This window comes from Diadema antillarum, unplaced genomic scaffold (assembly GCF_040938485.1).
Source record: "Diadema antillarum isolate AM-2024a unplaced genomic scaffold, OU_Dant_1.0 scf00000054, whole genome shotgun sequence".
NCBI lineage: Eukaryota > Metazoa > Echinodermata > Echinoidea > Diadematoida > Diadematidae > Diadema > Diadema antillarum.
Window position 1 is genome coordinate 66,898 of NW_027270943.1, and position 12,169 is coordinate 79,066.

Sequence of the window (12,169 nt, forward strand, 5' to 3'; positions counted from 1 at the left end):
TGAATCACATTTCATGTGAAAATATCTTCGGTGGTTCTAGATAATTTTCTTTTGTTATTTTTTGTTTTTAATCACTGGACGAGTGATAAACAAGAATGCCGCAGAATGGACATATCATGACAAAATACGATGTCTGCACGTCTCTGTTGAAATAGTATCACCAGCTGTAAACACCAATTATGTAAAAACGGTTCATTTTCAACTTATCTGTGGCTACACTGAGAATGTTAAGATTGCTTGTAAGTACAAAACGCATAAAAACACATAAATCCAATAAGGGCACAAATATACAACTACAGCAAATGTATGAGAAACCCGTATGTAACTCTTACATCTTCAATTGTTTGGTAATTTGCGACAGAGACAACTACTGACTTTGAAATATGGAATCCATTTCCAATCCGGAAAGAAATGGATAGAAGAGAGATTACAAATAATACATGCATCAATGTTTCTGACTATGACGGAACGGTATGAGCAGAGCATCACGGACGAAAATCATTAGAACTATTTTTTTTTAAGGGAGATTATCATAAAGATATTATGGGCATTCGACAATAGGATACTATTTTTCTTTCCTTAACGGCAATCCAATACTTAAACTGATGTTGACTTTATAAAGCGACTTATATGTAAATGATTTAGGTAAATAGCCTGCATTTCAAAATACATTGTATAGGTAGATGTGGATACATAACGAATTAATTAAACATGAAGGAAAAAACTCAACAATGCTAGATATCAAATGCCATACGCTTGTTTCCATCATGAATGCGTGCTTCAAGCCCTCATAATTATTTCGGGAAAAAAAATAATATCGGGGATCACTGGCGGCAAAAATAATCATTGCAGCTCTGATAAGAACTTTTCTATCAACAAAATTCTCACATGTCGATGTTGTGATCATGAAAGGTGTGCATGTATTATGTGTGATTTTACGAGGATTGGTTCTGAGTTCCATTTCACCTTCCATGGTTTTGACTTGATGTTATAGGCGACAGATAGGACGTGCACAATCTCGTACACCACACATCACATCAAAAATACAAGTAGATCAAATATCACCAAAGAAAAGATAAAATCACTAATCGTCTATGAGATGATGCAATTTTCATAATTTTTATTACAATTTTGCTCTGCATCCTTGTAGTCAAGACAATATATTTCATGCAATAATGTGACCTTTTCCACAGTCGTTGGGAGTTAACATACATAAATCATGGAATTCTATTGTACAAGCAAGTTTCCCATGTAATCTCTTCTTTTAACAATCTATACACTCTTTCACTAACCCAAGTCATCGGTCTAAATGTTGAGATCTTTCTGAAACTATTCGTGAAATAGACATGAAAAGAAGAATGTGCTCAAGTATTTTGGACTTCTCATGAAAGGAGATGGGGGGGGGGGGGAGGGAGATGAGAGGACTTGTACAGTCAGCTCTGAGCCTATGAAAGTTAGCACGTGCTTGGATTAATACCTAAGAAATAAGGCTGCGATTTGTCTCATGTACTTGTATTATCACTTCTTCTTTTTATTTTTTCAAATTTCCATTATGTAATATTTGCAAATTGTCAAATACCTTCTTTTTTCTTTAGATTTGAATTACCTAAAACAAAGTCTAAAGTTGTGTATGTGATTATGATTAATTTACACTTACACAACTTGCAATATACACCTATGCTCAGCATACAATCTCTTGGCTAATGCTCTATGTCACATCATTTTCTAGCACCATAGTACAGTTTGGAGCACGCCAGAAGATGATTATGCTTGCAATGGCAAGGTAATTACCAAACATTGTTGATGCAAGAGTTGAGCCGTTCTCATCCTATACGCCATCGAGGGATACCTAAAATGGAGAGGAATACATGTGTTGTACAAGCAACAATGAAGCTGCTGCTTAGATGGCAGGGTTTTAAACGTGGTAAAAGTCGGTCATTGCTACCATCTATTGTATCGTGCCATTATCATGTTCACAAGAACTTAAATACAGTGCACTCCCGTTATAACGAAATGCTCAGGACCGGCAGTTTTCTTTCGTTATAACAAAATTTCGTTATAACCGAACAAATACAATAAATAACGAAAACAAGGAATAATTGATAAACCACGTACATATATCATATTCTGTTTGCTGAATACTCATCATACACTGGAAAGCTATGTGAAATGTGATGGGACAACTGTATTACAATAATAAATGCAAGTTCCCCTCAGAAACTGTGCGTGACACAAGGAGCAAACACACAGTCGTGTGAAGCGTTCACCCATGCAGAGACGCTATAAATGCTTGTTCCGCTACGTATTTTCGAAAGCAATTCGCATTTCGTTATAACGGAGCACATTTCTTTGGTTTTTCTTTGTCTGTGGCGCTCAGAAAAGACTTCGTTATAATGGAAATTTCGCTATAACCGTGTTCGTTACAAGCGAATTTTGTACCATAGACTTTAATAGTGATAATTTTGGGACCAGAAGATTTACTTCGTTATAACGAAATTTCGTTATAACCGTGTTCATTGTAACGGGAGTGCACTGTATGAAGAAATCACAAGAGTTTGCATAGGAGGATTGCAAAGAGCTGGAAGTAGGCTCCATCATCACTTTCCAACCTGAAAGATTAACATAAGATCTAATCTGGCTTGGTAATATATGTTAAACCTCGTCATCGGCCCACATAAACAAACAAAAGATTTAAAATTGAAAAAAACAAAAAACAAAAAACAAACAAACAAAAAGTACAGTACTTGCATTGCGAATTCATAATTGTCAGCCCAAACATAGGTGTATGTACGGTCAACCTTGCTTAAGTTGACCTCACATAAGTCGAATAATCGCCTTAAGTCAAAGGTCTTTTCAAGTCCTCTTCTCTTTATGTTCTATACGGTGTACTATTTCAATACCTCATACGTCAAATTTTCTGTAAGTCAAAGCTACTTCTTCAGTCCAAACAGATTCGACTTAGGCAAGGTTGACTGTACGATAAAACTATATATGCACCAATTTTCTGGCTTAGTCCATGGAGCTACATTTATGTGCTTAGTCATAACCTCAAGTACACAAACATTGTGTCTCTACCTTTTTGTAACACTGGTATGACAAAAATAACAATGGTAAAGAACATTCATTTGCTCCTTATAAACACAGAAAAGACAAAATATAAGGGCCTACTTTTTTTGAATTTGTATTTATGAAGGATTCAACATTTTTTAGGAGGATTCACGATGACACAATATTCTCAAAATGTCCTAATGAGCACAAAAAGATTGCCATGACAACTCTGTCATATGCATCATTAAAACAACAGACTACTTTTGGCTAGGTGCAGCTACATGTAAGCCTTTTCAAACAATAATTCTGATAAAAACACTATGAAAATGTGATCCATGAACATTGTTAGGTCTTTGAAATTTTGTAATATAAAAATAACACCATTATGTGAATCCACAAAACACTAAAAAACACAAAAGAAATTTATATCTGGATTCAAGAGCATTTAATGCTAGAAATAGCTTAAATTATAGCTGTGATCATAAAAATGAGAAAAAGAAATATTGCTGCAGTTACTTAAGGAAGATTCAGTGACATATCAATGAATACAACAGTAAACATGAAGCAGAATCAGACATGAAATTTTCAAAAGTTTTCAATCTGACGAACAAATTACAATTCAATTTCATTTACAAGGCTCAATATGGAGTTAAAGACATAGAGAAACATAGCACACCTTTCATTCAATCATATACATTGGACAATTAATCCTATGATAACCACTAGAATTGTCCACCATGTTACAACTTCAACAGATAATGTAATATGACTGACCATGAAAATGTTTCATGATTTGATTACACATTTTGTAGATGAGTTGTGTGCGAGGCCTATGCCTGGTGTAAGGACAAAGTTTCTATTGAATAGTTTTAACCAATGGAGAAAGAAAATCCCTTCACAAACAGGAGAATTAAGAATGAAGAAAATTATAGACAGTGATTAGAATTGCCTGGAGATAAAGTTAAAAGTGTTAATCCTATGACTTTAACTACAAATTGTAAAAGATGGTGAATACAATTGCAGATGGGGAATTCCAAATAAACATACAAACAAACCAACATTAGTCTTCCTGTCATACTGTCAAAACTACATACAATTATCTGTAACTAGAATTGACAGTGAATTAAGATGAACTTATTATGAATGGAAATTAACATCTAATGAAGTTTTGATGAAAACAATACCTCATTCATCCATATTCATTGTGACCTTGGAAAAATATAGAATGCATGTATCAGCATGGGTTCAAGCAAACCTTTCTTTTTTCAGCTTTCATAAATGACCAAAATGGGCTTTACAAGATGAATGTGACATTTGTAAAATCAAACAAATTGGAGATAACAATATATCCCCTTATGCACCAAATATGCTTGATACTCAACAACATAAACAAATACATATGGTTTTCCCTTGGATCACAAAGCATGGCTCAATATTAAGTATTGATTCTTCACAAAAAAAATATGAGTGAGCGCAGAAATCTAATTGCAGACAGAGGCTCTTCCTAGTTATTCATTACAACCAATTATGGTCATTTTTTAATCCTTCAAATTGACTGGGATTGAGAATAATTTGCATCATGAACAATGACAGAGAGGGGGGGGGGGAACACCTTTGAAATTCAGAATGGATGCCTTGATATCACGTGAAATAGATTCCTAATCACCTAATGAAAGAAGATGAAACACGTACTCATCATGTGATCCCCAACTTATCCTGACATTTCTTTATGCCGGCAAAACAGCTAATAAACATGTTAATAATTAATTAACTATGATATGCAAACATCTTAGTAGTCAGTATACTTTTAACACATAGTTTCATTGCTAAGGAAAGTTGCTATGATTGTAAGAGTTGAAGTGACAGACACAAGGTTGGTCATAAATCAATTCCTAAAGCCCTTGAGGTAAAGTCATCGACCTTTGATATACCACCTGCCCAACTCACAATTCCCAGAAGAAACAAAACAAAACAAAACTTATTCCAAATATAGCTGTAAACCATACTACAATGTATTTTCCATTTTTCCCCTTGTTTCATGTTTGCTACTGAAAAAATAAAATCAAACAAAATCATATCAGCTTCAAAAGACTGTAACTATTACTTGAATTCAACAAATAACAGAAATTGTGATACCTTCAACATTTTGAGAAGCAATATGAGATATTGATGAATGAATTCTCTCAGTTGACTTTAGACCTACGAAAGCAGCCATTCCTAATGCATCCAAGTCTGAACTTTACTGCCATAATACATGCCTTTCATATTTTCATATTGTCAAACAATGGCTGCCAAATGAAAACATAAAAACAATGATCAACTCATATATTGGTTTCCTTGCATGACTTCTATTATTAGCAATAGGACAACACTTATTCTGCACCATGTCAACACAATTTCTGTGTTCTTTCTCCACTCTATAAAGCAATGTTTGACTTTAAGCAATATCTCTTCATGCATCTCTCACAAAACCTTGGAAAACTGCTCATCATATCCACATAGAATATCAATAGAATCAATAGAATATCAATAGAATCAATAGGATATCAATCAGACTGTTCTTATATGTGCAAGATATGATCAGATCACCACATAAAGGTTGCTTTAAAATTTGTACTATGCCTGCACTTGGAACAAAATATAATGAGAAACACAATCTAGGAACTATAACATTACAATATAAATATACTCTTTATAATACATTTCACATTTCTGTTCTCCAATGGGGCTTAGGTGCAACTCCTTCCAACTTGTCCACTGCTTCAGCACACAATCTGTGTTTCCAGCGAGATGTGAGTGTGCTTAGTGTCTTCACTCACCCCCTGTAGTCAAGATTTCATCATAAAATCTCTGTCATAAATGTTTCATGCAGGGCTTTCCATGCTGCATCATCACCACACTGAAGGAAATTGTCACAATGAAGCACTACACTCCCATGATCCTTGATCCAACATGAAAGCTTGAGAATGGCCATAACACACCTTTGACCTTTGAGCTGCACTGGTTTCATATTGCGCCTCTTGTCTCCACATTGCACATTTGCCAGGCCACGAGGCCCTGTTTCATAGCTCCATTAAAAGAGTCCTCAGCCATCCAAAGCTGCCTGTCAGTGTATTGTGGAGAATTCTTGTAGCACACTCTGCTGCTCTAGGTTACTTACACCGGAGTTGGTTCGGAAATTCTCCACCACTGACCTCACCTGAAATCAAATGTAAATTCACAACAATTAACTTGACTAGTTTAAAATAAAAAGAAAGAAAAAAGAAACTTTTAAGAGCTGTCATTGGGAAACATTAACACATATAAAGTATGCAGGTCATTTGACATAGAGATGTTTGGTTGCAAACAAGTTTAATATAAGCATAATCTTCACTCAAAAATGTGACATACATGCTGTTTGAATTGCTATGACACATCAAGGAAGGCTATCATAGAAGAAGAAATAGGAGAGGAAGAAGAAGAACAACAACAACAACAAAAGGAGGAAACGGGAGAAGGAGAACACAACATTATTTTTATAGGAAAAAACAAGCAATAGCTAACACATTATGTACAAATATTCATTGGTGAAAGAACAAAATACAGTCAACCTTGCTCAAGTCAACCTTGCATAAGTCAAATAATCACCCAAGTCGAAGGCCTTTTCAAGTCCTCTTCTCTTTTTATTCTATTGATTTTAATCCCTCATAAGATGAACTTTCTCCAAGTCAAAGCTATTTCTTCAGTCCAAACAGATTCGACTTAGGCAAGGTTAACTGTAATACTGAGTGGGAGAGATTGCTTTGATACAACCTTTAAAGAGTATATTAAGTGATTTGCTTACCAGCTGGGTGAAGAAGGCAGACTCTTTGGGCTTCTCTGCATACCTCTCATACTGATCCAGACTGTCCTGCAGCTTCAGCGTCAGTGTGTCGTAATTATTCTTCACGATGGCAAGGACCTTAAAAAAACATTGAAAACACAGTCACAAAACAAAGTGTGACATACAAGCCTAGCATAGAAATTTATAACTTCTGCACAGTCATGAAAACAAAAGTGCTCAGCATTAAACTGTCATGTCCCATCCATAGGACAGAAGATTTTACACCAGTGATTGCTCTTCTTTATTCCTTTCACCAAATATAAATGAAATGACTTTCAACATTTAAAACTTGCTATAACATTACAAGCACACCAATGCGCCTGTATGCTCGTACATCTGTCTGTATGTCTGTATGCATTTTGCGCATTGTATGTGTTGTGTTCTTACTATGTGACAAACGACAATGGACACGGACACGTCCAGTTAGTAGCCATCATTTATTCGGAGCCAACAGTGCATGATCATACAAAACAGTATGTATGTACCAAGTGTGTAAGTATGTACATTTGTATATTGCGTTTGCTTATCTGTATGTATGAGTTTGTATGAATGTATCTGTGTATGCAGATAAAACTCTCTATAGGTCAGTCAAACTAGAGTCAAACTTACCTGTTCCTCAGTCAGACCCGTTGTTTGATTGTGTGCTGCCCATGAGTCAATCTTTGGGGTGAAGTGATTGATAATGGCCCTGCAACAAAGGTGAAGTAAAAAGGATATATGACAGATTCTATCCAAGCTTGTCTTACATAGAAAGGCATATGTTCATATCACTGCATAATGCTAACCTGTATACAAACACACAAATACACATATACAAACATATTTTACTGATGCAGGCAACTGGTCTCACAGCTGCAATTCTATTCATAATTATTTCAATATCTACGAACATCTTGTAGATTATATGCAAAGGACAGTCACACATCAAACAATTGTGTATTGTGGACATACATGTACAGTCAAACCTGCCTTAGCGGCCACCTCTCTATAGCGGCCACCTGTCTATAGCGGCCACTGAAAAATCCCCCCGAGAGAAAAGCAATGTTAAAGACCCTGTGTATAGCGTCCACCTGTCTAACGCGGCCAGCGGCCACAAATTTTGTTTCCCGTGGTAGATTTTAACCTGTCTATAGCGGCCCAAAACTCGATGGAGCCGTAGCCGAGCCGATAATTCAGCGTGTTTTTCTGCTTGTTAGCCGTGCCAGTCATTCCTGGGCAACGTTCAGTGATCACCATCGTTGCATTCATCACTTATTCAGTCACAATAATGCACTTTCTTCATGACTGTGCACATGCTACATGTACTGTGCAACAATTTCATAAACACTGGTATTGTTCTATGTATGATACACACATGTGCATACGTACACACATACATGTACATGTAAGTATATATAGATGTATACAACGATGATACATGTTACCTGTCTATAGCGGCCACCTGTCTATAACGGCCACTTTTCCCGTATCCCTTGGGTGGCCGCTATAGACAGGTTTGACTGTAGTTGATTATTGTGGTAAGATGTGAACTGACCTTTTTTCGTCCAACTTAAGCTTTGTGTTCAATGCTTAAAAACATACAAAAATACAATTAAAACAGTACAAAATGGTTGTACACAAACACACATACAAAAGTCATGCAAATACTGTATACAACATATATTTTGCAGAGTTTTTATTTTGACAAATTGTGCGATTCGGGTGCTATATGCGAATTTAACAACACACAAATATATCACCTCTGATCCCAACATGAATGTGACATGCACACATACATTTCACCATTCAATACTGTACTCCACAATCACAAATTTAACCACTCATGAAATTGTCAGTCCCTGATACATGAAATATTACACTCGCTAAATATATGTTGTATACAGTACAGCATTTCAATACAGCACAGCAACATAAAACAAATATGCATAACCACTGTTCAGGCTATTGATAATGTTATCAACTTGACTGTGCTTTTGTATGTGTTATTTTTTCACTAGAAGGGCTTTTGGCTGTAACTACAGTGTGCTAGAATTGATTGTCCGAAAACAAACATGGTGACCTGAAAGCAATGCACTGTAGTCAGGGTGACAGGAGAATGCTGTAGTGGAATGTTGCCGCTTACCTGATGTTGACAATGTTATTTGCCAGTTTGTTTGCTGCCTCTTTGAACTCTCCATTGTTTGTGATGTGTCTCCTGGCTGTAAAGAAGATTCAAATCAAAGACAAGACATAGATAGACATCAGACAAATCCCATTTGTGACAGCTGATGTGTATGACTATTCTCTTAGATCATTGACTGCTTACAAATCTTTTCATCCTAACACCCTACAGATGTATCACTGAAAACCGTATCTCGACAATGATTTCAAATGTTACGATAATCTAGATACTTAACAAGAAAAAGTGTTATATTTAAGAAATTGCTGAATTTAACAAATCTTTTTTTTTCTCAAATCAAAAGTCATACCAGAGTACAAATTAAAAGTTAGCCCAGCAAGTAATCCCTCTGATCTGAAAGAAAATGAGACACTGAAATCACTCCTAAAAACATGCATGCATCCAAAGCTAGCGAGCTTCCATAAAGACCCAAATAGACACACCAATTTACTCTTTCATGATTAAGAACTAATCTGCTTTAGTATTTTCAGGGAATTAAGAATAAAACAGGATAGCAAGAACTTTATTAACAGTAGGTAAAAATCTTCAAATACATTGTCTTTCAAGTTAACAAAGTAAGCAAGTACAACCTAGTGTTTGCCTTTGATAACTTCCAAGTTGCTTTCTAAGTATATTAAAGGCCAGTGTCTCTGCCTGTTGCTCCTTACCCATGGAATAAACATTGTCAAAGACTTGGTGCATTCTGACAAGTTCATAGTAGAGCTGGTCATAGCAGTTAGCTGAAGGCAGGAACGTGTCTCCATACGTGATGAACAGATTAAACAGGTTTACCACCTGGTCAGAAACAGATACACAGGAAGAAAACATGAACCATTCCTCTTTACATGATTTAGGCCATGATGCCTCACTGTACCCATGAGCAAACAAAGAATCTTGAAGATATATATGTCTGTGTCAAAGGGTGCCTGGTGTTGAAAAGAACAGGGCAAACTAAAACATACTTTTAATAACCACTTACATATCGGTAAAATATATACCACAAATTTCATTTACCAATTCTACACTCTGTAAGAGTAATTTAGACTCACAGGGAGTTTACCCACTGCAGACGCTTTGATACATCAAATGTTTATAATTTTATTCTAATCAGTTTTCTGTGACAGTCTTTTGAGAAGGAAAAAGGAGGAAGATATCACCTTGCTGTACGAGGAGTGTAATTCATCAGCAGGTTTAAGTTAACAAGTCATTAATGCAGATTAGATGATCAAGAATCGTAACTGAGTTTACCTATGCTTTATTGGTCCGTATCCACACCTCCTTGATTTAACTACAATACTGTGACAGCACATAAAAGATGAGTGCAGAATGTACTATTTGGCTGTTTAGTTTGTTTCTTACATGAGATGGAAATGTGTTTATGAGACATCATATCTAATGTCATAGATGTAACAATCTAGTCACCATGACATGGATTTTATGAATGATATGCTGCTCTCACCTTACATGCCAGCTCAAAAATATTGTTCTCTGGTAGCAAGACGGATTCACTGGCAAGGAGGTACTTCAGCAAGCTGATCAAGGCTGGAGAAAACAAGCATGACAAACACATTGTTCAACAAATTGATCTGATTTGATTTGATTTCATGTTAAAATGAGCATGTCATATATTGGGTATCATTGGTAATCAAAATTGTCAATTGTCAATTCATTGCTCCTAAAATATACCATGCCATGCATGGCACAGCAGAGAACAGTAGGAACATATTCAGAATAAATGCCGGGTGTGAACAGCAATAATACATCAGCACATGTTTGTGAAATCTAATGAGACGCTGGCTCATTGGTCAAAGAAAGAACACATCTCTCCTACAAACAAATCACACTGTAGCAAGCATCAATGATGCCTGAAATAACTTCTAAACAGTTTATACTTTCTCTTCTCTCTCACTCTAGCAGTATACAATCAATAATAATGGTGTATCAAATTCATTCTGTGCTTTCATAGGCATTGTTCTGATTCAAACTTCTGGTAATCAAATATTATTCCCACTGTGACCCGTTGAGGACTGCAGATTTTGCTGTAACACACATTTCCCACAGACACCTGCCTTAATTATTCTTGGGCTCGACTTAAACAGGTTAAGCTGCTGTGGACATCTTTTTAATATGCACTTCAGTTTCTTACCTGTCCAGATGTTCTTCCAAGAGTACTGCAACCTGACCCGACATTTCTTCTGGTAGCACAGGACCCTCTGTATCACACCCAAACATTTCCTGTCAGAAAAATGAAAAGGTCGAGAGTTCAACCAGGGGAAAAATCTTCTCTGTCCCATACATGTCTGGATGACAACGTGGCTGCTGTTATCACAAGGATGTAAATCACCCACCTGAAGCTAAATGGCAACAAGTCAGGATTCCAGAGTCAAAGGAAACAATGCTGCAGAAATTAGAACCATTTTACATGGTGTCAATGGCACTACCCTTCATCATCAGGAGAAGTGCCAAATACTTTAAACCTTTAGGGTGCAAAAAGTGTCAATCTCACAGATATAGCACAATATCACTATCTCACAATATCAGAGAAAAGAGAACTGGATTTCTGTTGCAAAGTGTCTCCATTTCTATCACTTCTAACAGTATACGCAAGAATCTGCACGTTTTGTGTCAGGCATTATTGATTTGCTGATCAACACAGCAGGAAAAGACTATACACTTCTTAGTTATGACACACTGCTTATCATTTCTATTCTTTTAAGGGGGAGGGTTGGTGATTATAATAATAACCTTAATACTTACAGATACAACTCTTGTGGAAGATTTCGCATCATGTGACTCAAGATGAACTCGACCATCAAATCTGGGAGTGGTTAGAAGCATGAAAAATCATGTCACTCAAAACTAACACCACAGCGTCCTACTCATCTCACTCAGTGGCTAAATGCTGCATATAAGACTGTGTTATTTCCTGGTAAACTACATTTGGAAGAAATCAAAAGCTAAATGAAGTTAGATATCTAGTACATTAATGGATAGTGTAGTCTCTGTCTATACTGAAGTAATGTTGAATACACTGAGAATATTTCATATTTTATACATTTTATTCATTTATTTTTTTCATCAACAAATGCTCGAACAAGAAG

At 36.1% G+C, this 12,169-nt stretch overlaps 1 protein-coding gene across 1 annotated transcript in view; it reads right to left on the reverse strand.

The window, feature by feature from the left end:
• Nucleotides 1-5,402: 5,402 nt before the first annotated feature.
• Nucleotides 5,403-12,169, reverse strand: part of LOC139715747 (armadillo-like helical domain-containing protein 3) — a 34,375-nt gene continuing 27,608 nt past the window's right edge. The window contains exons 20-27 of the mRNA XM_071627296.1: nt 11,826-11,886; nt 11,215-11,303; nt 10,528-10,610; nt 9,737-9,863; nt 9,033-9,108; nt 7,520-7,598; nt 6,872-6,988; nt 5,403-6,247 (exon numbers count right to left, since the gene is read on the reverse strand). Coding sequence (XP_071483397.1) covers nt 6,155-6,247; nt 6,872-6,988; nt 7,520-7,598; nt 9,033-9,108; nt 9,737-9,863; nt 10,528-10,610; nt 11,215-11,303; nt 11,826-11,886 — 725 coding nt within the window. The 3' untranslated portion in view covers nt 5,403-6,154. The remainder of the gene's footprint in view (nt 6,248-6,871; nt 6,989-7,519; nt 7,599-9,032; nt 9,109-9,736; nt 9,864-10,527; nt 10,611-11,214; nt 11,304-11,825; nt 11,887-12,169) is intronic.